General features: G+C 38.5%; 1 protein-coding gene across 11 annotated transcripts in view; it reads left to right on the forward strand.

Moving 5' to 3' along the window:
• PKD (serine/threonine-protein kinase D3) overlaps nt 1-27,716 on the forward strand; it is a 125,770-nt gene that overhangs the window by 84,388 nt on the left and 13,666 nt on the right. For all 11 annotated transcript variants that reach the window (XM_067761060.1, XM_067761056.1, XM_067761055.1 and 8 more), the window contains one exon: nt 17,594-18,236. In XM_067761060.1, the coding sequence (XP_067617161.1) occupies nt 18,111-18,236 (126 nt within the window). In that variant the 5' untranslated portion in view covers nt 17,594-18,110. The remainder of the gene's footprint in view (nt 1-17,593; nt 18,237-27,716) is intronic.

The raw sequence follows: 27,716 nt of genomic DNA on the forward strand, positions 1-27,716 counted from the left end.
ATAGAAGGCAATTTTTCCTTTAATACAGACATAATTTTATTGAATTTTTACTAAAATACTTTGACAATAGCTCTTGTAAAAGAATTTTGGGATTTAAAATTATAAATCGTGAATTATTATTTATTTATTATATTTATCTTAAAAATCGTTTAGGTATTTACATCTGTTCGCTATATATTTCTTATCTTATACATCCGTTTATTTGGAGATCACGAACGGGATAAAATTATTGTTCAGCCCCATGTGCCGAAGACAGTCCCGTCCTTACTTGTTTTTTATTAAGTCTTTTCAGGCACATTTGTCTGATAATAATATCACGGATTTATGACCATCGATTGTTTATTTATTGGATAGAAATAAATTGTGTGAGAAAATTTAATATTAAGTATACAAGGCATATAAAAAAGTATGTAATTCAGTTGCACTTAAAAATAGTTTGGGATTACGAATGACTGAGCGCTCTATTGTTAGTTATTCTTTTTCCATTGGCTTTAAAGTTAAAAAGAGCGTTTCCTTTCCCGTTTATAAGTTTTTATGAGTGGCGAGTTATTAATTGACAATTATTGCTTGAATGATACGACGACATTCCATACTTTCTAATACTTAAAAGATGGGTTGGGAATTCCATCTTTCTATAAACATCCCATATCGAGTGCGACCTCTGGAGTGCGCTGACCTAATAAGTACAGAACTTCCAAGGTGCAAAGTGCCGTACAACTAAGATGAAAAAACTTTAGATAGTCTAATATTCCTCTGCCTTAGCACAAGACTTTGAGATTTGGCATAAAACATATAGGTCAGCAAACTTGTAGGAAGAATTAAAATTATTCAAGGTTCGATTCGAGCTCAAGGCCAGAACAATAATTTTTTTCTAATGATAATTATTGTTATTTTTAAATTTTTCCAAATTTGAAAAATTGTATTTGGTTTTGGAATAGTAAGTAGAAAATTTTTTCAGACAACCTGCCATAGCTGTGCAGATAGATTCATTTCTAAGGGTGCTAAGCTTTCATCATCAATACGCTTTAGGCACGCTGCGCTAACCATTTAGCTATACTGCGGTGGTTTGTTTGACTGACAAATTGCTACTTCTATTCCTTCTTACCAGCTATATTTATTCAGTGTTGCGCCAATCAATGCAAATCAGTTATAACTACGTTTATAGCTTCTCATATGCGCGTGTATATGTGAGTGATACTTGCACAAATTATTGCCTAATTTTGGGAGTATCTCAGATATATGCATGTGTTTGTGCGTTGCTCTCCGCTGCTTGTATGGACATATGTATGGACATAGTGATTGATTTATTGATGTGCATACAAGCCACTGTTTAGTGTTGGCTTAGAAATGATAGTATCCCTTAGTGTTGCTAATATTCATCACAATATTGTAACGAATTTGCTTGCAAATCCTCTTATTTGCAATCCTCTGCTACGTTCGAATCACTAAACTGTTGAATAAATAACTCCAATATTGAATAATGGAAAAATGGCCTTTATTAAAGTACTTCACAATAACACTTATACTTTGCTACTCGCTGACTTAATAACCAAACTGATTGACAGCTCAAATGAAGCTCTACTATTCAAAATAATACTGCTATAGCTCGCTAGATAGCGCTTAATCCAAATCTCAAATCAAACTGAATCACTTCTTACTCGCTTGTGCCGCTTTTATAGTTTACGCTGCATACATCTAGGCTCTTCTATTTCCAGAACTTACCAACTATATTCGTGTGTGTATAGTTCTCATATAGTTTCTACTTGTTTACAATTGTCTACTTTTTAGCGCTTCTCAGCTGTACATATGTGAGTTTGTAGTTTACAGTCTCCCGCACACACATAAGCGTATAAGTAAATTCATCTGTGTGTAACATCTCATCTCTCGCTGCCTTGTATGTAAATGTTGCTCGTCGGAATGTGTACATATGTGTAGACGCAATCATTGATTCGATAATGTAGATACATAATGATTGAATTATTGATGTGAATTCACGTCACTGCTTAGCATCGGCCTGGAGATGGCAGCACTCCTTAGTTTTGCTAATATTCGTAACACTGCCCTCCACCTAAGTCTGATCGTCCCGATCAGACAAATCTCCCGATCTAACTGCCGCTAGCATCTCCAAATGTACCACTCTTCTAATTCGTGGTTTCCCAGTGGTTTGTATGCGGTAGATGGTATCACTGATCTTCTTCACAACTTTGTACGGGCCTTTCCAACTGCACCGAAATTTGGCTGGAACACCTTTCCGCCGGTGTGGGTTGTTTAAGTGTACCAAATCTCCCTCCAAGAACCCTTCCGAATTATTGTTCTCATTGTCCCTGCGTTTGATCTTACTACTCATTATCCTTAGTCGTTCCCTCGCACTCTGTTGTTTGACCAATGGACTACTTCGCAGAGATTGCGCTTGACGGATTGGCTTGACAGTATCGTTCCGCCGTTTCCCAAGAGAAGTGCGCGATGGCTTGAAACAACCCTTGCATGCTTCCTGCAAAATTCTTGCAGTCGTTTTAGTGCGTCCATTTGGGTTTGTCAATGCCGGTGTTTTTCTCGCAGGTACTTTTGATTTCGCTTTGTTTGGCCCATTCGTTTCATCAACCTTTACTTTTGACTTTCGTGGCCTTTTTCGACTTTTCTCCACAAGTACTCGATTACTGCTGAAACCTTTTTCCAAACTAAAGTTAAGTGGTATGTCCTGGTTCTTATAGCGCATAATTTTTCTCCGCATATCGATCCTGACGTCATGGTCAACCAGGAAATCCACTCCCAATATAACTTCATCAACAATCTCCGCCACAACGAATTTGTGTAAAACCATGACCTTCCCAATTAATACCTCACAAACCACTTCGCCTTGGACTTGATTATACTCGCCTGTGACCGTACGCAACCTTGCTCCAGGTAATGACTTTACTCTCCTGTAGACCAAATCAGATCGAATCAAGGAATGAGATGCCCCCGTATCTACAGTCAGTACACGCTCTTTACCATCCACATTCCCTCTGACGGTAAGACTGCTTGATTTCCTTCCAATTTGCGACACAGATATCACAGGGCATTCAATAGCTGGATCTAGCTCTCTACCTCTTACTCGCTCTTGCTCATCTCCTCCAGCTTTGCGTTTACGGCCACCCACATTGTTGGAACTATTAAGACCAAGATCGCAATGACGTGCTATGTGACCGGACTTCCCGCATTTGAAGCATTTGATAACTTTTTCACTTCGCTTTTGCGATCCTTTCAGTGCCTCCAATATTGCGTCTACCCACTCTGGCCTTTCTACTTCCACACGGCGTGCTTTGAAAACTGGCTTACACAGAAGCGACGCTGTTTCTTGAATCAGAGCTTGTGACACCGTTTCTGCGAATGTTGGCTTTGGGTTTGCGTATGTAGCTCGCTTTGTTTCGACGTCTCGTATGCCATTTATAAAACTCTGGATTTTTACCCTCTCGGTGTATTCCACGGGTGCGTCTGCATTTGCGAGATGAGCCAACCTTTCAACATCTGAAGCAAACTCCTGCAATGTCTCATTTGCTTTTTGGTAGCGGTTTTGCAACTCAATTTGGAATATCTGTTTCCTATGCTCGCTTCCATAACGTCGTTCTACAGCAGCCATCAATGCTTCATAATTGTTCCGCTCTCCTTCGGGAATCGTCTGTAGAATTTCCGCTGCTGGCCCCTTCAATGCCACGAATAGTGCAGCAACTTTATCTTCCACATTCCAGTTGTTCACTGCTGCGGTCTTCTCAAACTGTAGCTTAAAGACCTGGAAAGGAACAGAACCGTCAAAGGATGGTGTTTTTACCTTTGTATTGCTTGCTGAAACAGCTGGGCGGTTTAGTTGTAACTGCTCCATACGACCTTTTAACGCTTCTATTTCGGCATCAATTTTGTCCTCGAGTTGTAAAATTTTTGCATCCTGCTCTTCCAGTTTCACAAAGAGCTGCGCTGATACCTGTTCCGAAATTTGTGCCGACATTTCAGATATACGTGCCTCTTGCGCTTCCAGTTGAGATGCCAAATATGTCTTCTGTTCTTCCAATTGTGTCTCCATCTTTGATGTAATCTGTGTCGACATTTCTGCCATACGCGTTTCTTGTGCTTCAATCTTCGATGTTATGCGTGTCTCCTGCGATTCTAGTTGTGATGCCATATATGTCTTCTGTTCTTCCAGCTGTGATGACATATTTGTGGATATTTGTGATGACATTTCGGACATTTGTGCCGATATTGCAGCCAATATCATGTTCAGGTCTGTGTTCGCCATTGTCTGCGGTGTTTCATTTTTCTCTTCAATTTTTGTTGTCTCCTCGCCATCAAGATGAAAGACATGCTCTTCCACATCAATTCCTTCTGCTTCCATTGCTTCTCGTAGCCGTGCCTGAAGTTCGAGTTTAACGCCGCTTGTATTCAATCCACGGCTCTCCAACTCCTTCTTCAGTTGCGGGATCTTCAATTCACTTAACTTTGCCATGTCCTTGTTGTCCTCTAGAATTTATTCAACAATTCCTCTTCTGACACCAATTGTAACGAATTTGCTTGCAAATCCTCTTATTTGCAATCCTCTGCTACGTTCGAATCACTAAACTGTTGAATAAATAACTCCAATATTGAATAATGGAAAAATGGCCTTTATTAAAGTACTTCACAATAACACTTATACTTTGCTACTCGCTGACTTAATAACCAAACTGATTGACAGCTCAAATGAAGCTCTACTATTCAAAATAATACTGCTATAGCTCGCTAGATAGCGCTTAATCCAAATCTCAAATCAAACTGAATCACTTCTTACTCGCTTGTGCCGCTTTTATAGTTTACGCTGCATACATCTAGGCTCTTCTATTTCCAGAACTTACCAACTATATTCGTGTGTGTATAGTTCTCATATAGTTTCTACTTGTTTACAATTGTCTACTTTTTAGCGCTTCTCAGCTGTACATATGTGAGTTTGTAGTTTACAGTCTCCCGCACACACATAAGCGTATAAGTAAATTCATCTGTGTGTAACATCTCATCTCTCGCTGCCTTGTATGTAAATGTTGCTCGTCGGAATGTGTACATATGTGTAGACGCAATCATTGATTCGATAATGTAGATACATAATGATTGAATTATTGATGTGAATTCACGTCACTGCTTAGCATCGGCCTGGAGATGGCAGCACTCCTTAGTTTTGCTAATATTCGTAACAATATTAATGAATAGAAAGCGACCTATGATGTCCGATTTGGCGGAACACATAACACATACATTGAATGTTTTTTTTTTTTTTGAGTGGTAAGTGACAACTTTTATTTATTTTATACTAAAAAATAAAAAAACACACACCTTAATTTCACTTAAATAATAATTTTTTATTTTGTAACTAAAATTTCAAAAACAATACAAATTGTTTCGACACTCGCGTTGTGCCTTCTTCAGTTGTTTGTGTCTACTAACATAATACATAGAGTCCAGTAGAAGTGACATCAAAATATTTTGGAGTTCGAGGAGGGACAAGCATACGTGGCGCAGAGTCGAGTAAAGTTTTGGAAGGATTATGTATTGAGGACTTAGATTGTAACAAATTGTCAGGAAAAAATCCTTGTAATAATGAGTCACTAAAAGAACTAAATAGAGTGAGAAATAATAGGCAATTAAATAAAGACTAAAGACTTGAAAATAAAATAGATTAAAAAAATTTTTAAGTTAAACGGTTTTATTGAAAACAATACTTACATGAATTAATAATAATACTAAAAGCTGGAAAATAATTAGGTAGGTCCTAGGTACTAGTCATCACACTCCTCATCAATCTGGGGCGTTGATGCGACAACTAAAATTTCCATTGATAGTCATAAGTAAGACCCCCTCACTAGAGTAGGCACCTTGTCGTTGGTGTGAGGGCTTAGCCGAACTCCATAGCGCCCAACTATGAGGCGGAGCTGTTTAGGACTGACATCTACGCCGTTCGCTTCATAAGAGGGCGGCGGGATGTCGGTGACCAAGAACTGCCAACCCCCTAATCCAGGGTGTTATGCGGACGGTGCCTATTGGACGATTTGCAGCCAGGGGATAAATTTGGCTGTATTCGAACGGAGCCTTCCCGATACCCGGCCACCTCGGGAAGTATTAATGGCCTTACCACAGTAAGGGGCGCTGTTGCGGCTGACGGTTCTTTCCCCGTATATATTACTGGACCGCTGAGCCCGCCTTGTCGGGCAGGTGGTCGTACGACCAAGATGAACGACTCATTACCTGATTGTAATAAGGTCGATGTAAAGAGGAGAACTGAGTCGCAATCCAAGTAGGACAAATACGAATTAAGCGATGCGTCGGACTCTGGGAGCGAGAGTAGTGCTGATTCAATGAACTCCGTGTTGGAGAAACACACAAATGAAAATGGAGTAGAAGAGTGGAGAAAGGGTACGGAGCAGAGGAAGTAAAAGAGCTCTCTCGCAGTACCGTGCAGCATTAAGAATTGTACAACGCTTGGGAGCAGTGGTCGATCCAACAGAAGTGAAGACCGAGCGCTTGGAATGGGCCCATGAGGAAATAGGAGATAAACCAAAGGGAGATAACGCTAAGACTCCGGTTTCTCGGAGATGCTAAATGGAGTTAACGCTAAGACTCCGGCTTTCTCGGAGGTGCCAAAGGGAGATAACACTAAGACTCCGGCTTTTCCCGAGAAGATGAGTGATGTGGCAAAGCAGTCACTGACTGTGTCGCTGGTTGATCGTAGCAGTCCTTTCGCACAAATGACTACTGAAAGGTGGAGATCTGTGGAAAGGGAGCTTATTAGCTTAATGCTTAAGATGATGCGGGAACAACCAAGTAAGCCCCTTCCAACCTTTGATTCGGGGGGATGGTGCGACAACATCGCGAGCTTGCGCCGGCTGGGGGAAGTGGTTCCAAACCTCCAAAAGCAAGGCACGAACGCGCGGTTTGAGGTGATGGATAAAGCGCAAATCCCCACCGTACCAAAAGTTAAGGTATGGATACCATGCGTGATGAAGTCGGAGGATACACTTCGACTTCTGCAGAATCAGAATCCGAACATACCGACACAGGATTGGAAGGTACTTACTGTATCTCGGCCTACCGAGGATGGTCAGTTCTACATCTTCCAAATAAACAAGCAGGCGGAGGATATTTTGTACACGCAGCTTGGCATAATGTCCTTTGGCACTGGCAAAATTTACATGCGACTCAGGAAAAGATGTCCCGAGGATAAAAACCCTAACACGCTAGAGGTGGGCGAAGTCGAAAAGGACCTCAAAAGCCTAAGGGAAGAAAGACAGGTGGAGGTCCCCGACGTCAACACGAAGGTGTTAGAAGAGGACCAACCGCCAAATGGTGCTGTGACTCGCACAGCGGAACACCCGGCGCAACAGTCACGAGAAGCTGAAGGGGTCTCGAATACTCTAAACCAAAAGGACAAGGGGAGGACGGCGAGTTCACGACGAAGGTGCTCGAGGGGGACAAACAGCCCAATGGTGCTGCGAGTCCTACAGATAAACCTCCAAGATAGTAAAGTGGCGTCGAGCGAACTCCTCCTAATCCTTGAGGAGGGTTCGTTTGACGTGGCGCTGATCCAGTAGCCGTGGCTCTCATAGGGAGCAAAGGTTACTGGACTTAGCCCGCGCGGGTTTGGCGTTTACTACGCGCAAACGGAAGGACGGGTGCGAGCTGTAGTAATGGTAAGGAAACAGCTGCATTCATATATGCTGCCTAATTACACCACTGAGGACCTCGTAGCGGTGGCCGTTGAGCAAAAGAATAAGCAGGCATGGCCCATGCTGCCGATGGAGTGCAAAAGGCTAGTACAGGAGGAAGGGCGCAAAGGACGGTTGGTCATAGGCGCAGATGCAAATGCGCACCACAATGCGTGGGGAGGAGCAGATACGAACGAGAGAAGCGAATCTCTATTTTGTTACATCCTGCAAACCAATTTGCATATAGCCAACAGGGGAAATGTCCCTACATATATTGGTCCAACATCCAGCAGTGTTCTGGATATTACATTGAGCTCCGAGCCTGATATGTCAAGGTATGATTGGATGGTTCTTGATAGACCATCCCTCCGACCATGCGTATATCAGCTTCAGCATCCCCCTAAAGAGGGTAGAGAAGGGAGGAACCTTTAGAAACCCTAGGTCAACGAACTGGACTAAATTCAAGAAACATGTAGAAACAAAACTGGGACAACCCAAAGAGGTTGCCAATGTGGAGGAACTGGAGGAGTCGAATGAATTCCTAACAAGGACGCTTACGACTGCGTATAACAAAGCTTGCCCTCTAAAAAGATTCAGAGGAAAAGCAAAGCCGCCATGGTGGAGCAATGAGCTGAGTTTTCAAAGAAGACAGGTAAAAGGAAGGTTTAAGCTCGCAAAGACCGCGGAAAGCGAAGCATATCGGGGCGAGTACAGGGATCTACTGAGGATCTACAAGCGTGAAATTACCAGGGCGAAGAGAAACTCATGGAAAAGTTTCTGTACGGACATAGAGTGCTCCAGCGAAACAGCACGGTTGAAAAAAGTCCTAGCAAGGGGAAACATAGTCCAAGGACTAATAAAGAAGGAGAACGGGGAATGGTCACGTAATAGTGAGGAATCACTTGAGGTAGTTCTCGACACACATTTCCCATCGGGAGACGGTTTAGAAGAGTCAGCAGACATCACTTGCACTTCGATCACGGAGCTAATAGTGCCGGGCTTGGTGACCGATACCAAGATAGAATGGGCAGTGAAAACGTTTTCTAAGTTTAAATCGCCGGGCCCAGACGGTATATTCCCGGCCATGCTACAAGTTTCAAGTATGGCGGTTGTGGAATGGCTTAAAATAATATTCGATGGGTGCATAAGGCTGAATCATGTACCGCACTCTTGCAGAACTGCTCGTGTGTCTTTCCTACCAAAGGTGGGAAGATCGGTCACGTGTACCCCAAGGACTATAGACCCATTAGCTTAACATCATTTCTGCTCAAAACCTTTGAGAGGCTGATAGATGTGTACATAAAGTTCAACGTGGATCAAAAGCTGCTCTCCACAACACAGCTTGCGTACACCAAAGGCAAGTCGGTCGACACCGCATTGCATAGGGTGGTAATAAGCATAGAGAAATTCTCGGAATATAAGGAGTATGCTCTAGGAGTCTTCTTGGACATTGCCGGCGCTTTCAATAATGTTTCAAAATGGGCGATTATGGATGGTCTTAATTACATTAAAGTACACCCTGCCTTAATCAGATGGATCGGCTGCATGTTAAATTGCAGAAAGATTACATCACAATGGAGATTATACGAGAAATCGAAATCAGTGGACAGGGGCACGCCGCAGGGAGGGGTGCTATCACCTCTGCTGTGGACGCTGGTCATCAAACATCTGCTCAGGCAATTCGATGAAGGACCCGTAAAACTTACGGCTTACGCAGATGACGTTGCAATTGTCATAAGTGGAAAGTGCCTTCCAACGAATAGTTCTCAGATGGATCGAGCGTTTCGGGATATTCATACCTGGGCATCTAATGTCGGGTTGAAAGTCAATGCGAAGAAGACGGATATGTTCTTATTTACAAAGAGGTACAAGGTCCCAAATTGGACCAGGCCTAAGTTAGGAGGGTTGACCTTACAAGAGAAACCTTGCTCAAAATATCTAGGAATCATCCTAGACAGTAAGCTGTCATGGAAGCTCAAAGTGGAGGAGAGGGTCAAGAAGGCCTCAACGGCATTCTATGCATGTAAAAGAACGCTGGGGTGTACGTGGGGCTTATCGTTCTCTCTTTCTCAATGGGTTTTTACAGCGATTGTAACCCCTATTCTATACTATGGAGTTCTTGTTAGGTGGAAAGCCACACAAAAAACAACATACCTCAAAAAATTAGAGGGGGTATGCAGACTATCGATGCTTAGCATTACGGTAGCCCTAAAAACAACCCCGACGGCTGCACTGTATGCCATTCTGCAAATTCCTCCTGTAGACCTGGTAGCAAAGAACATAGCATTAACAACCGCAACTAGGCTCGGTGCCTCGGGGCAGCTTCAACGCCGTCCATATGGCCATAATAGTATAGCATCATCAATCACAAGATGAACAGACTACCTGATTCCCTATCTGCGCTTCGAGGGAGATCTTAAGGCCACAATAGAGGTGGACGGTTGGCGCAAGGGTGCGCAAATGGCGGACGAGGCGATACATTTGTACACAGATGGTTCCAAAGTAGTGGAAGGAGTACGCTCTGCGGTATACCGTGCTGATCCGGAAATAAGCAGATCCTGCCGGATTACTGTAGCGTTCTCCAAGCGGAAATATTAACCGTAACCAAAGCAGTAGAAACCCTGAAAGAGAATATCTTAAGCTGCAACTGTGCTAACTTTTATATTGACAGTCAAGCAGCAATTAAGGCAATAATCTCGCATAGCACAGCGTCTAAATGCATGTTAGAGTGTAAGCAGTATCTGGAGAGAATCGGGGCAGGGAAAAGCATACATCTATATTGGGTCCCAGGGCATATGGGAATAGATGGGAATGAAAAAGCGGACGAACTAGCTAAAAAGGGCGCATCCCTTGAAGCTTGCTCCGTAGACGTCCCAATTAGACTGGGCGAGATTAAGCGAAGGCGAGAGGTGCACATGATCGACCAAGCAGGAAAGGCGTGGCTTCAAGCGCGGGGCTGTAAAGTGTAGACTAACAAAGTTGCTTCTATCATTAAAAAGAGAGGACTGTAGACTCATGACGGGTATTCTGACTGGACACTGCCTTCTGGCGTCACATACCTTTAAATTAGGATTGGTCAGTGATAGCAGATGTAGGAAGTGCGGGTTGGAGGAGGAAACGATCGAGCACGTTCTGTGCTCATACCTTGCACTTGCCAAGCTAAGACTCCAGCTACTAGGAGTGATACAGCTGTCAGATCTAGAAGCAGCAAGTGGCTTAAGTCCGAGGAAACTTCTAGTATTTGCCTAGAGGACGGAATTATTTTATAACATAGGTCCTGGGTTTTGATAGGGTTTTTCACTTTGGTCGTTAAACAAGCTTCTGGTAACACTACGGACTCAATCAGTCTATGTGAGGTCCTCATAGACCGACCAGTTCAACCTAACCTAACCATAAGAATGACCAACTGAACCTTTATCAGGTTATGCTACGCCTCACATTTTGAGAAATTTCACACGCCCAACGCTTTTATTTAATTGTCTCATCAACGTCCTAGATTGATGAGGAGTGTGATGACTAGTACCTAGGACCTACCTAATTGTTTTCAAGCTTTTAGTATTATTGTGTTCTAGCTTTTATTATTAACACACAATAAAAACAATAAAACCGTTTAACTTAAAATTTTTTTTTTAATTATTTTTGATGTATACAGCTGACCAAATGCGAACATTTGGGTAAACAATTTCCTTACTAACCATATTACCACAATTTGAATTGGCCAGTGAAATATACGCTCCAAATTTTATTAACAACAAGCATGTCGAAAGAAATTAAAAAAAACAAGTAAGGAAGGTTAAGTTCGGGTGTAACCGAACATTACATACTCAGTTGAGAGCTATGGTGACAACATAAGGGAAAACAACCATGTAGGAAAATGAACCGAGGGAAACCCTGGAATGTGTTTGTATGACATGCGTATCAAATGAAAGGCATTAATGAGGGTTTTAAAAGGGCGTGGACCTAAGTTCTATAGATGGACGCCTTTTCGAGATATCGCCGTAAAGATGGACCAGGGGTGACTCTAGAATGCGTTTGTACGATATGGGTATCAAATGAAAGGTGTTAATGAGCATTTTAAAAGGGAGTAATCCTTAGTTCCATAGGTGGACGCTGTTTCGAGATATCGCCATACAGGTGGACCAGGGGTGACCCTAGAATTTGTTTGCACAATATGGGCATCAAACGAAAGGTGTTAATGAGTATTTTAAAAGGGGTGGGCCTTAGTTCTATAGGTGGACGCCGTTTCGAGATATCGCCATAAAGGTGGGCCAGGGGTGACTCTAGAATTCGTTTGTGCAATATGGGTATCAATCGAAAGGAGTTAATGAGTATTTTAAGAGGGAGTGGGCCTTTCTGGACCAGGGGTGACTCTAGACTTTGTTTGTACGATATGGGTATCAAATGAAAGGTGTTAATGAGTATTTTTAAAAGGGAGTGGGCCTTCGTTCTATAGGTGTTCGCCTTTTCGAAATATCGCCATAAAGGTGGACCAGGGGTGACTCTAGAATGAGTTTGTACGATATGGGTATCAAATTAAAGGTATTAATGAGAGTTTTAAAAGGGAGTGGTGGTAGTTGTATATGTGAAGGCGTTTTCCAGATATCGACCAAAATGTGGACCAGGTTGACCCAGAACATCATCTGTTGGATACCGCTAATTTATTTATATATGTAATACCTGCCAAGATTTTAAGGGTTTTTTATTTCACCCTGCAGAACTTTTTCATTTTCTTCTACTTAATATGGTAGGTGTCACAACCATTTTATAAAGTTTTTTCTAAAGTTATATTTCGCGTCAATAAACCAATCCAATTACCTCACCATGTTTCATCCCTTTTTTCGTATTTGGTATAGAATTATGGCATTTTTTTTCATTTTTCGTAATTTTCAATATCGAAAAAGTGGGCGTGGTCATTGTCGGATTTCGTTCATTTTTCATACCAAGATAAAGTGAGTTCAAGTAAGTACGTGAACTAAGTTCATTAAAGATATATCGATTTTTGCTCAAGTTATCGTGTTAACGGCCATGCGGAAGGACAGACGGACGACTGTGTATAAAAACTGGGCGTGACATCAACCGATTGCGCCCATTTTCACAGAAAACAGTTAACGCCATAAAATCTATGCCCCTACCAAATTTCAAAAGGATTGGTTAATTTTTGTTCGACTTATGGCGTTAAAAGTATCCTAGACAAATTAAATGAAAAAGGGCGGAACCACGCCCATTTTTAAATTTTCTTTTATTTTTGTATTTTGTTGCACCATATCATTACTGGAGTTGAATCTTGACATAATTTACTTATATACTGTAAAGATATTAAATTTTTTGTTAAAATTTTACTTAAAAAAAAAATTTTTTTTAAAAGTGGGCGTGGTCCTTCTCCGATTTTGCTAATTTTTATTAAGCGTACATATAGTAATAAGAGTAACGTTCCTGCCAAATTTCATCATGATATCTTCAACGACTGCCAAATTACAGCTTGCAAAAGTTTTAAATTACCTTCTTTTAAAAGTGGGCGGTGCCACGCCCATTGTCCAAAATTTTACTAATTTTCTATTTTGCGTCATAAGTTCAAATTATCTACCAAGTTTCGTCGCTTTATCGGTCTTTTGTAATGAATTATCGAACTTTTTCGGTTTTTCGAAATTTTCGATATCGAAAAAGTGGGCGTGGTTATAGTCCGATATCGTTCATTTTAAATAGCGATCTGAGATGAGTGCTCAGAAACCTACATACCAAATTTCATCAAGATACCTCAAAATTTACTCAAGTTATCGTGTTAACGGACGGACGGACGGACGGACATGGCTCAATCAAATTTTTTTTCGATCCTCATTATTTTGATATATGGAAGTCTATATCTATCTCGATTCCTTTATATATGTACAACCAACCGTTATCCAATCAAACTTAATATACTCTGTGAGCTCTGCTCAACTGAATATAAAAAGTCGTTCACTCAGTTAAATTCAAAAAATGTTACTCATACGCCGTGTATTACCAAGGAGTAAATATTATGCTTCCAAAAAAAAACAAATATGACTTCTAAACGGATGTTGCTTTATAATTGTTTTGGACTGAGCCAAAAATGGATGTAACAGTTCTTTCAGTTATATTCCATAACTGATTCAAATAGACGCGGAGATCATTTTGAAAGAAATAGATTCGAATTTAGCATAAAATGAAATTAATAAAGTTTGGGAGATGGCATCAAACCATATATAGCTTACGTTATACCCCATGATCAAATAAACTTAGAGAACTTTACACCCATAATAGACACATGCGCTCATTATTATTTATAAGATTAGAATGTCTCATGGTAGATAAGAGGAGTGATCGAAAACAAGGGTTTATCACAAAAAACCACCACTTTTTGACAGAACAAGCCCGAAGTCCATTCCGTTGGTCCGTTATCCAATAAATAAGTTCACCCATGAAACTTTCTAGCCACTCCTTCTTTAATGGCCTGTAAGATTGAGGTCAAGAACATCAGTCGATATAAAAATAGGTTTGCTGCCTGTGTAGTTATTCTTCGAAGAAGCCAGCTAATTTCAACAATAGCCACCCGCTACATACTTTCTAACTTTTTCATAACACTTATAAGGTCCTCAGTGCATTAAATCAAACGAATACCTTATAGACAAGCATCAGCCATACTTCAATTGAATATCCCTCAGCCATTTTCAACTTTCCGTGGCATCATTATAACGGAAGTAAAACTTTTCTAATTTTGGTCTCTTCATTAAGTTAGCTGTACAGTTTCCCAGAAAAATCCCCATAAAGACATTGGCAATATATCTCCTTTTCTACATGTAAGAATCCAAATTCGGAACAGGAACGAACCGAAACCTATTCTTAGTTTTAAAAACGAAAAAAATTATGAAAGTATTTTATAAGTGCCCTCTACATAATGCTTTTTATTTGGGATATGAAGTATTTGAACGCTCCCAAGAAAGACTAGATATAGCTGCGACCCAGGACGCCGAAGTAGCTTATGAAAATCAGTGTTCATGCCATAAAACTCATATGAACTAGCTGAATACGCAGTTTTTCCTGAAAGAGATTTTTGAAAGAACTTAGAGGTATTCTAGAAAGAGACTGGGTTTTCCACAGAAAGTACTCGATAGTGCATTCGGTAGTTACGTGTTCACAACTTCTGCAGTAGTCATTATGCACAATACCCATTTTTTCTGTGTGCATGTCTAAAGCCCAATAACTGGTGCGGACCGGTATAGTTTAATGAGTGTCAGCTCTAAATTTATTCCATCAATTTATTATTTTTCATTCTTTCGTTGTAGTCTGGATATGTAGCTCTCGGAACTGCACAGCCCTAAGTGCCCTTCGACTTTTTTCAGCATCATACATGTACAAATTTCAAATTTCCCTCTAGGGGTATGCCAGCTCATCCAGCAACCCATTTCCTTTGGTGCCGCTATGACTGCGAACCCAGGTAAAAGATATATTTTAGTGTCCGCTAATGCAGTTAGAAGTTGCATGCATGTCCCTACTAGATCTCAGCTTTTATATGATACCGCCTTTATTGCTGCCTGGCTTTCAAAAAATATAGATACCTTGCCAGCTATGTTCCGTTAATGTAGATTTGTATAGCGTGCCTTAGAAATACAGTTTTCGGGGATAATATACTATTTCGATATAAAAAGTTCTCGCCGAAAGTAAATTGAGGATACTACTATGCCTTATATGTATAAAGTATGTGCTTGTCTATCGGAAACAGGTTTGACATGGGGTCTAAAGTCGCTGCGGGGCAGAAGCGACATACTCCAGTGACACCAACACACGTGTGCGCTCAACTTTCTGTTGGTCGGGGAGATTGTTGTTCTTACTTAGAACTTCCCACCACACTATAGAGCAATACGTCAGTACCAGACGCACCACTGCCTCATACAACCATAGCACCATCTTTGACCTGACACCCAATTTTTTACCGAACATCGACATATAGACGTAGAAAGCGATGCAGGATTACCGAACCACGATGCACATTTTCTGGTTGAGTTTACAAACAATTGGTAGTCCTAGATACCTGGTACTATTTGAAAAGGCTAATTACTGGCCGGTTAGCTTTCCCTGTTATAAGGAAGACTGACCGGTTTTAAAATTCACATGAAAGAGTTGAACATTCAAATATCTTAGACTCCAACCCAAATAATTAAACATGCCGTGCCGCAGCCGTGATCTAATAGTAGCGTGCTCAGCCTACCACACCGATGATCCTGTATTCACGCCCCGGGCAAAGCAACATAAAAATTTTAGAAAAAATTTTTTCAATTAGAAGAAATTTTTTCTAAGCAGGATCGTCCCGCGGCAGTGTTTGGCAAGCCCTCCCAGTGTATTTCTGCCATGAAAAGCTTCTCAGTGAAAACTCATCTGCCTTGCAGATGCCGTTCGGAGTCGGAAAAAATAAAAAGGAGCACGACGGAAATTGGAAGGGAAACTCGGCCTAAAATCTCTTCGGAGGTTATCGTGCCTTACATTTATTTTATTTTTATTTTTTACCAACCCGCTCGAAATAGGTCTTTTACGTGATATAGGTCGGAAATAAAAAGGGAAATCATCACAGTTCGATGAAATGAAAAAACCGTCCATATTAATATGCAGCCGTCAATCCATCAAAAGGTTGCAATTGCTACAATATGAGAAGAAACTGGGCCTTTAACAAAACTTTGGTGGCAAACTAGAGATGGTTTGTGGAAATCCAGATATTTATATATAAATGAACTTTAAGAACATTGTCTGAAATTTCTACATGTCTTAGTTTGAAATAATTTTGAAATCATTTTGGGATCATTACAAGACAATCTCAATTATTTCTGTACTATCGTGATATAACATGGAAATTATTTTTGGGATTATTAAAGCACTATTCGGGAAAATCTCCCGATGGTAACCGTTTTCACTGTGAAAAATTTGTTGGTATAATTTCGTCTCTGTTTTGGGATCAATTTGCAACTATCTTAGGATCATTTCGAAATAATTAATTATAATTTCTGGACTGTCATTTCGAGATCTTTTAGAGACTGCACATTAGACTGGGTCGATTTATTAACCCATATCGCGCCATCGATTTTTCGATAGGATTTGGGCACAGGAAAAAAAGTTCTACTACGCATACCCAAAGAAATAATTTTCAAGCCTGCGAAATTTCATTTTTTAACTTTTCTTCGATTTTGATTTTTAAAAAATTTTCATTTGATTGTAAAATTTTCATGTATTTGAAAAAAACTGTTATCGACAATGTTTTTAGCGGACATTTCTAGGTCGGACAGGGTATACATATGAAAATTTTTTTATTAGGTCATGAAAAAAACCTTAAAAATCGAAAAAAAGTCAAAAAAATGAAATTTCGCAGGCTTGACAATTATTTTTTTTGGGTATTCGTTGTGGAACTTTTTTTCCTGAGCCCAAATCCGATCGAAAAATCGATGGCGCGATATCGGTTAACTTTCGTCCATTCAAATTGATCCACCCTACTGCACATAATCCAATTTCTTCTTTTTTTTCAAGACTACTTATATCGAAATAGTTGTCGACATCATTTGATTCGATTACATTTTAGCTATAAGCCATTCGTCATAAAAATCACAAACCGAAGGATTCAGAGAAATAATTATATTTTCCCCCAGGGAAATTGACTTAGTGAATACGGACCGCCCACTAAGTCATACAGAGCGTGACTATTCAAAGCATTTGAATCGCAGGATAGTAATGGGTAATGTTAATGAATTATACGTTTTATTTAAGAAGTGATACCCTTCATTGTAAGGGAACATATAATAATGTTAATATCTTATGGAATTATTTTTTTGACCAACTTTGTATTCCCACAACTTCCCAAACAATGTGATAATTATTTTCTTCTTCCTTTTCAGACATATAAATGAAGGCAACTACAACGACCCAGTGAATAAAAGGACAACATAATACAACAAACAATAGGTGGATGTGGAATAATGAATACATGCAGCTCATAACCTTCAAATAAACGTCCAACACAGCTGTTTAACAAAAGCCATCCAGTTAAATACTCAAAACAGCCAAACCGCCCAAAAGTGATACACCTCAAAGCAACAGGCACATCAACAAACGACCACATACGCATCACACACACACACACAGGCATATGCCGTTAAGTGACTAACCATTGTGGCGTGTTGAAACTTCACTTGGAAAAATCCTCATTTTGCTCATTTTCTCATTTGCATGATTATCGTCGAACAACAAGAACAAGAAAAATAACAACACTGTATACGCAAAACAATTGCGCTGGCCCATTACAGGCAACTCTTTAGCAACAACACCAATAAATACACCAAAAACCATCAGAACGCCTCCAATTTTGTTGCCAGTGGCGGTGGGTGCGGTAGTGTTACTGGGGTATCTATTATTATGGAGGGCCCCGAGGTGACATTTCTCTTTCAATTTGGCAGTTTACGCGATGCTATTTCAGTAGCAGCAAACAGTTTAACACTGAAAACGCTCAAGGACTTGGCTTGCGAATTCATCAACGCAAAAGTAAGTTTAATTTGTTTTAAGTAAAATTAAATATATGGTATTAGAAATTATACGCTCCTATTCAGGGACGGAAAATAATAATTATTTTTTTTTTTCGGAGTCGAAAAAGTCCTGGTCAAAAAATTGTCCTAGGTGAAAATGTTTGAGTTCCCAGGTATCCCTATAGCAATATCATGTCGAATCATACATCCTTTTTATTTTTCGAACTTTTTCCATAAAAGTCCACATATAAAAGTAAAGTCTGTATTTTTATTTTTTGAGTCCGATAGAATTAGTTAAACTCAGACTTTTAAAAGTAAAAGTCCGGATAAGCCGTTTCTTTGTTATCAAGCCGGACTTTTATTTTGGCCTTAAAAGGAAAAGTCCGGATTTAACTTTTATTTCCGGACTTTTATTTTTAAAAGTCCGAGTTTAACTAGTGCTAACGGACTCAGGTAATAAAAATCCGAAAATATTTTTTGTCTTGATCCAAATATATTAAAAGTCCAAAATTAATAGTTTTGCAAGGAATTATATTATAAAAAATTTCGAAAAACAAAAAAAGTGCGATAATTCATTACCAAAGACGGATAAAGCGATGAAACTTTGTAGGTGGGTTGCCCTTATGACGCAGAATAGAAAATTAGTAAAAAGAAATTAGTTAAAAGAAGGTAATTTAAAATTTTTGTAAGCTGTAATTTGGCAGCTGAGTATGTAATGTTCGGTTACACCCGAACTTAGCCTTCCTTACTTGTTTTATGTATGTATGTGAATGTATATAAATATGTAAGCAAGCACATTTTCCAAGAGCAGCGAATACCCTAAGGGTTGTTTGTAATGCCTAATGGTTAGTATCATGTGGTTATTTACACACATATTTATATACGTTTGAAATTGGTAAGCTTAGGTCAGTCGCTTGAGTAATGTTGATTGATTACTTCTTCTTGTTTGTAGACTTTTTAATATTTGTTTACCTATGGTCATTAAGTTATTAGCTGACGTTCGCTATATTTTGATGTCAATATCCTTCTTTTCGTGGGTATGCTTGCGACATTCAAGGACCTTTTCTTGCACATAGTTTATGATACACATTCATTTTAAATATTCCAACATTATTTTCACATCTACAGAAGTCAGCGTATGCTTTTATACTTTTACATACATAAATATGCTTTCATTCTTTTGAATGGGGCAAAAGTTGGGTTAAGCTGGTTGGTCAGTAAAAGCCGCAAATAGACTGAATGCGCTTGACGACCATACGGAAATACTTAATTAGGTGTTAGAATTTAATTCAATTCCTCTTGGCAAGTACTAAAAGTTTTCTCGAACCCAGCTTAGTTTCAGCCTCGATATCTTGCAACTCTACTGCGGAGCTTTCAATTCGGAAGCGCAGTACACAAACACCGAAGATTCCTACATCTGATGTTACTTACGGAGCCTAACTTATGAACATCGTGCGTCCCAAGTCTTAACATTACTTGGATTGGCAAGTTGGTAGGAAAGGAGATATTATTATCAATCAATTGATTGTGCGCTCCACTTTTATATTTTAACTTCACATAAATATTTTTGCAATTTTTATGTCAAAATTTAAAAATCAAAGTTTAACAAGAATATGTCTTTATATAAAAACACATTTTTGGCTGATTTTTGTCCATTTATATAAAGGAAGTGCTTAAAATTTCTTTTGTTTTATTTTTATTATATTTAGCTTTTGAAGCAAGTGTAAAAAGCTTTGATTTCGGAAGAAATTATTTGTGTAAAATTATCCCCATAGGTGCTAGCAGAACCCCATTAGCCCCTGAAGCCTGATATCAAAACTCATACTTCCTGAATCTAGGCTTTAAGTTTAAACGTAAGCATCTATAAAAAATAGTACTAACAAATAAATAAATAAATAAAAAAAAATTGCCAGGTTTCTTTTGTGATTTACTGAGTTTTCCACATAGTTCGCCAACACCAGAACGCAAATGTGTGAACCGTTCCTTACTAAAGCATAACTACCTTATATATTTTATTCATTATTCATTACCATCCACAAAATAATGCTGGAACTAAGAGCTTTGTGAATAAAACTAGGTTCACAACGTTTGGTTGGTGAAAGAATTTCCTAGAAATGTGAAAATGTAATACCATGAAGTAAACTTTATTTTTATTTGTTCAACTTGAATTAAAAACAAGTCTTTACTATGTTTAGTATAGGAAGCTATGTAAACATCCTAAAATTTTATATTTTACAACGAATATGACACTCTTGTGAATAGCCGAATTGTTTGCAAACCAATAAAATAAAACCCAAATGTGGTGCTTTTTTTGAGATTTGATCCTTTTTTCGATAAATTTTGGTCCCAAATGAAAACATAGTGTGGCAGCCGTGATCATCAATTGTCTCCTTCGAGAGCAACTGCTCTCGGTTGATCAACAAAGTCGTATTTTGTAAACTTTATAACTTGCCCAAGAACAAAACCCACCAGCGTCATATTATCTTTCGACACCCTGTGAATTATTTTCGAAGTACTTATGTAGTAGTCATTTTCATACGTATTAGGCCATCTCTTTTGTGGTATCTTAATGAAATTTGGTATGTAGGTTCCTGGGCACTCATCTCAGATCACTATTTTAAATGAACGAAATCGTACTATAACCACGCCCACTTTTTCGATATCGAAAATTTCGAAAAACCGAAAAAGTGCTATAATTCATTACTAAAGACGGATAAAGCGACCTTGTGACGCAGAATAGAAAAATTAATAAAATTCTGGACAATGGGCGTGGCACCGCTCCTTTTTAGAAGAAGGTAATTTAAAAGTTTTGCAAGTTGTAATTTGTCAGTCGTCGAAAATATCATGATGAAGTTTGGAAGGAACGTTACTCCTATTACTATATGTGTTCTAAATAAAAACTAGCAAAATCGGATGACGAACGCGCCCATTTATAAATAAAATTAAAAGTCAAATTTTAACAAAAAATTTTATATATAAATTTCAAAATGGTCGTAGCTCCGCCCTTTTTCATTTAATTTGTCTAGAATATATTTATTGCCATAAGTCGAACAAAAGTTTACCAATCCTTGTGAAATTTGGTAAGGGTATCGCTTCTATGACGATAACTGTTTTCGGTGAAAATGGGCGAAATCGTTTGAATCCACGCCCAGTGTTTATACACAGTCAAGCGTCTGTCTTTCCGCTCGGCCGTTAACACGATAACTTGAGCAAAAATCTATATATCTTTACTAAACTTAGTTCACGTACCTGCACTCACTTTATCTTGGTATTAAAAATGGGCGAAATCCGACTATGACCACGCCCACATTTTCGATATCGAAAATTTCGAAAAATGAAAAAATGCCACATTCTATACCAAATACGAAAAGAGGGATGAAACGTGGTGATTGGATTGGTTTTTTGACGCAAAATATAACTTTAGAAAAAATAATATAATGTAAAATGGGTGTGACACCTACCACATTAAGTAGAAGAAAATGAAAAAGTTCTGCAGGGCGAAATCAAAAGCCTTTGCAATCATGGCAGGAATGCTCTTCGTGGTTTTGCATACATAAATAAAGTAGCGGTATCCGACAGATGATGTTCTGAGTCACCCTGGTCCACATTTTGGCCGATATCTCGAAAACGTCTTCACATATACAACTAAGAGCCACCCCCTTTTAAATAATCATTAACACCTTTCATTTGATACGCATATCGTACAAACACATTATAGAGTCACCCCTGGTCCACCTTTATGGCGATATCTCGAAATGGCGTCCACCTATAGAACAAAACCCACTCCCTTTTAAAATAATCTTTAATACCTTTCATTTGATTACAGGGTTACCCTAGGTTCATTTTCCCACATTGTGATTTTCCCTTATATCACAAAGGATGAAGGAAAATCGTTCCAAAAACGTCACCCTTGGTCTACAATCGATTCGATATTTCCCAAACGTAAGCGATATGGAATTAAAAACCACTTATAAACCATCTACGAAGCCCTACGAAACAAACGCAGCTAAGCTCTCAGCTGAGTACGTAATATTCAGTTACACCCGAAGTTAGCCTTCCTTACTTGTTATGTGTAAAATTGTTTGTTGTACAAATATAACTTGTATGTAAAGGAATGAATGCATTACATAAAAGGGTTGAGATAAGGTCAATAATATTTGAGAGATAATGAAGCTGTATAATGTGTAATTTTCTCAAATACAATTTACCTTATCTCTAACTCATTTGCCCATTTATCAAGTACATTTGAACTTGTCTCAAGTAAATTTGTCCGTTTCTCAAAAACATTTACACTTTTCCAAAGTACATTTGCCTATTTCTCAAACATATTTGATCTTTTCTCAAACGCAGTATCCTTTTCTCAAAAACAGTTGGAAAAGGTGTAGAACTTGCGAACTGCAAAACCTCTTTTATGTAAAGGGGGCATTTTCTCTTAAAAAGAAAAGTAAACACTGTTCCAAACATTTCCACACCCTAATAATCCCATATATCTATACAAGCAAATTGTTGGCATTTCATCGTAACTTTTCGTCGCAGCATGCCTTGTTAAGCTGTCATCGGCAGGTGTAACGGCACTTTGCAAATTAATTGGCACACAATAATTATTGAATTTTGCAAATATTTTCCAGACCACGAGATTTGATTGTTTCATTCTGGGAACTGAGTTACTGCGCTAGATCAGAAAAATGGGTGGATGTCATAGGAATAGTTTACAAAACAAGTATAATATCAATATGGCTACGCGTTTTAGCAGAGTTTTGACAAGTTTTAAAGTTCAATTTGGCTACGCATAGGGTCGGCTATCTTCAGCTGGTGATAGAAAAAGATACGAGATGAGAACTCGATAGTCACTTTACAAATGAAGTGATATTTTCTATTTATTATTTTGACGTCTATGCTGAAGATATCACACTTGTCTTATCCACAATGGTTATAGGAGTGCTGAAGCGCCACGGATCCCCATATTGTGTATGAGCTCGCTAAAACTACTGAAAGGTGTGATGTCTGGAACCTCCCTATTTTAAGCCTCTATATAATGATAGTCACAGAGAGTATTTGGAAGCGGAGGCTATATGCCTCATAAGAGATTTAGGCCCAGTTTATCTTCCAATTTGCGTCTTCATTCTTTTAACTTTTCCTAACAATTGGCGGGATGGGAGCTACATGTTTTATGTCGATTCCAGAAGGCATCTGAAAAGCAGATGAGTAGTCCCTCAGAAGCTTTTCATGGCAGAAATACACTCGGAGTGCTTGTCAAATCACTTTCGCTTTGAAAAACTGTTTTCTAATTGAAAAAACTTGTTTCTAAACTTTTGCACCCCCACACCATGGCGACCGCAGTCATACAATCTTAATTTTTTGAACAAATTACCTTACCTACATTTTTATTCCGCTTCCGACTGGCATCTCTTTGTTTGCTTTTCATGGCAGATACCTACTTGAAGGACTTGCCAAAACACTACAAAGAGCTACCGTTTGAGAAAATTTTCGAAAGCATATATGAGTTATCCCGAGACTTGAGTTGGAGTTAGGCCAGCACCAACACACCAAGACGGTCGTGCCTTACCACGGATATATTCTAAGCTCCTTAACTCCATGTCTACATAGCTAATCAACGGGGCTCGTTGTTGTGCACAATTAATATTAGTGTGTGCCTCTGCTTCTGAATGGAAATTGAGTTAGCTATAGCCTTACTTAGCTCTTGTTTCCGTATGACTGGGTGAGGGTATGTGAGATTGATTCTTGCTTAGGGCACGTAAATTACTTGGCTTATTTTGCCGGGTAAAGGTTTAGTATTATGCTAGGGGTTGTAGACTAGAAATCCTAGAGCATGACTGAGACATGAAAACTGAGCACCAATGTACACAGCGCGTTTTTGAATTACCTATAATTTGCTCTCCATGTAGTTTTGAGATATTTGGTTTAAGGTTTCACTGTCAGTTTAGTGTTTTGGATGGGCTATCAATAGTGACTTATGGATATTACTTCCTTTTTTCCCAGTAGTATATCACTTATAGCCCATTGGCCCATGGTATGGTGGTAGCGTGCAGTAGAACCAACACATAGAAATTTTTTGTGTAATGAAGCAATGAATTCCGACAATGAGCCTTATTTTCTAAATACCACTATTCTACGTGTGCTTATCGTTTAGTCCCGAAACCGCCTCTTTTTTTACCAGAGTACAGTTTGTTACATCAATTTAAATGTTAACGGCACTTTTGCTAAATCCAATGAAGTACTGGTTCTGTGTTTGTAATGAGGCTTTGCAGAGAAATATATTCTTAATTAGCACAAAACTTAATGACCACACCACCTTAAGTTGTACAATTCTGCTTAAAGCTTTTCTTCTATTCATTTCACTTTGCTTTCTCCTTAATTATTTATTGATATACAATTACAACGAAATGTATGATTGATACTTTTATTGAACGATATAGACATAAATACGTAAACATCATAAGTACAATAAAAACAAAAATATGATTAATAAAATAATGGTTGGAGTTTAATTCCTTAGAGCTTTACATAACGCATGTATGCTTTTAACGTCCCATCAATATTGATTAAGATGAAACGATGGCCTTAATAAATATAAATTCTCGCTTATCATCAATGCATAATTATGCCTGAAATTGGCATGGGAAATGAAGGATGGTCATAGAGTACATTATTGCAGTTATTCTTGGCGTTTTTTTTTTTTTTTTTGTTTTGTTTACTGCAAATTTTAATTCTATTTTCTTTTGATTTTAATTCCCTTTTTTCATTATATTGACTAGACAATTAATTAGTTTATAGATTAGAGTATTTAGACGAGGTGTTTATAAATTAATCAATTTCAACTGAATAAAGTAATCAAAATAAATTGGAAAATATATATGTATGTATAAAATTTACATCAAATCAATCGGAGTATTTATCACAAACTAGCGTACCCGGCAGATGTTGTACTGCCAGAAAATATGTTTGGCTTCATTCAAAAATTGATCCCTACTTCCCCTCTTCTCTCTTTATAACACTTTCGTCTTCTTGTTACTTCTTGTATCATCTTAGTATCATCTTATTCTTTTCCATGCCTTTTTCTATATCTATCCCTGCGTTTCCCACTTCCATTTACCCTCAGACTCGCACTCTCACTTCCATTCCCACTCCAACTCCCACTCTCCAGAACTTCTGCTGCTTTCTTCAACGCTACAATTTCCGCCTGAAAAACACTGCCGTTGCAGTTGTTAACGCTATATTCTTTTGGCCATTAGGATGTGCATTATGTTATGTTTATCATTGATAATTTGCATACCCCTCCAGTTTTTTGGTTCACCAAAACATCCATAGTAAAGTATATGCTTGGCAATAACATCCTCTTGCATGCATTTAAAACCGCGGGTGCTCGCTACGCTCTCTCTTTCACATGGAGTTGCCATGACAACCTACTGTCTGGTATAACCCAACAGTTTGCTTTAAAATTTACCGAGAAATACAACAATCAAAAATGTTTAGTAACATTAATTACTACCATCGTAACATCGTCTTCTCGCCAGAAATTACGCAGCCCCCCAATTCCCCCAAAACTTTTCCTTGAAATGTGAGGTCGTAGCGTTCCTTTACTTCATATACGATGATATTTTTCTATATCCTACTTCTGTTCATTTCTGTGAAAACGAAATGGTATATTAAGTTTGGTTCGAGTATCGAAAATTGTACGTCCTTAAAGGAGATTCGATAGCCACACCAAAAATTACACCAAAATGATCAGTATGACGCGCTAAGTTGATTTAGCCATGTCAGTCTATCTATCTGCTTAGCTGTCTATTTGAAGGAAAACTAGTCCCTCAATTTTTGAGATATGTTCATGAAATTTGACAAGTAGGCGTATTTGGATGTCCGATTAATTATTGGTCGGAAACGACCGAATCGGACCACTATAGCTTATATGTATATTCCATGTAACCGATTTTTCGTAATTTCTTCCCCATTTTAACAGCTAGAATCATGAAATTTGACAGGATGCTTAAACGTATTAGGCATACATGTTTGTCTGAAAGAAGTAAGGGTGTCCAAGTTTGTGTGTAACCGAACATTATATACTCAACGTGAGTTTCAGTTGTACATTTCATTTCATATAAATTACTTTTCTACATAACACCTGGCACCACCAATTTTAAACAAAATGTCTCTTAATTTCCCCTTATAATAAAACTTAGTAAGTGAAATATCATTGATACAAAAATATTTTTCGCTAAGATATAGCTTATTATTCTACTCATAAATTTAACTTGTTTCCTATTTCTTGTCATAGTTCCACTTGGGAAAAGAAAGAGAATTGATATAAAGCTCTTCTTTGCAAAGATATAGCAGATTTTATTCGTCCACGACCCCTTTCAAAATCTTTTATATAAAAGTAGGCGTTGTCCGACCGTTTCGTGACCGATTTCGTAAATTAAAAAAAAAATCAAAATCAATTTTTTTTTCTATGCTAATGATTTTGATGTATATAAGTAATGAATTTTTCGAATTTCATCAGATTATTGTTCAGCTCCATTTTTCGGCACAGCCGGAAACAGTTCGGATGGGACCTTACTCGTTCAACTATGACTTCTTCATTTCATACTCATTTTCCTTCAATTTTCACTTTCATATTTCCTTTTTATATCAGTTTCTTCTTCTCCGTTTATATCTATGCTTTTTAGCCCCAACATCCTAAGTATTCAATTTTATTATTCTGATTTGATTTATGTTCACTCACTCAACATTTCTATTTTGTCTAAATGTGATCGTATCAATTCTACTAAGCAGCCAGAATTTACGCTTCTAATTAACATCGCTGGATTTTTCCTTACCGTATGCAAAAATAGTTACACATTGCAAAATCATTTTAAGTTCTCCAAGGTCCGCCTCGTCAGATTTTGGCTGTGCGATCTTTTTATACTCAGCTGAGCAGAGCTCACAGAGTATATTAATTTTGTTCGCATAACGTTAATCCGTAACGGCATAAACTAATCGAGATAGATATAGACTTCTATATATCAAAATGATCTGGGCGAAAAAAGAAATTAATTTAGCCATGTCCGTCCGTCCGTCCGTCTGTCCGTTAACACGATAGCTTGAGTAAATTTTGATGTATCTTGATGAAATTTGGTACGTATGTTCCTGGGTACCCATCTCAAATCGCTACATAAAATGAACGAAATCGGACTATAACCACGCCCACTTTTTCGATATCGAAAATTTCGAAAAACCGAAAAAGTGCGATAATTCATTACCAAAGACGGATAAAGCGATGAAACTTGGTAGGTGGGTTGACCTTATGACGCAGAATAGAAATTAGTAAAATTTGGGACAATGGGCGTGGCACCGCCCACTTTTAAAAGAAGGTAATTTAAAAGTTTTTCAAGCTGTAACTTGGCAGTCGTTAAAGATAGCATGATATAATTTGGCAGGAACGTTACGGCAAAATCGGATGACGAACACGCCCACTTTCAAAAAAAAAATTTTAAATCAAATT

This window comes from Eurosta solidaginis, chromosome 1, assembly GCF_040869045.1.
Source record: "Eurosta solidaginis isolate ZX-2024a chromosome 1, ASM4086904v1, whole genome shotgun sequence".
In the NCBI taxonomy this organism is placed as follows: domain Eukaryota; kingdom Metazoa; phylum Arthropoda; class Insecta; order Diptera; family Tephritidae; genus Eurosta; species Eurosta solidaginis.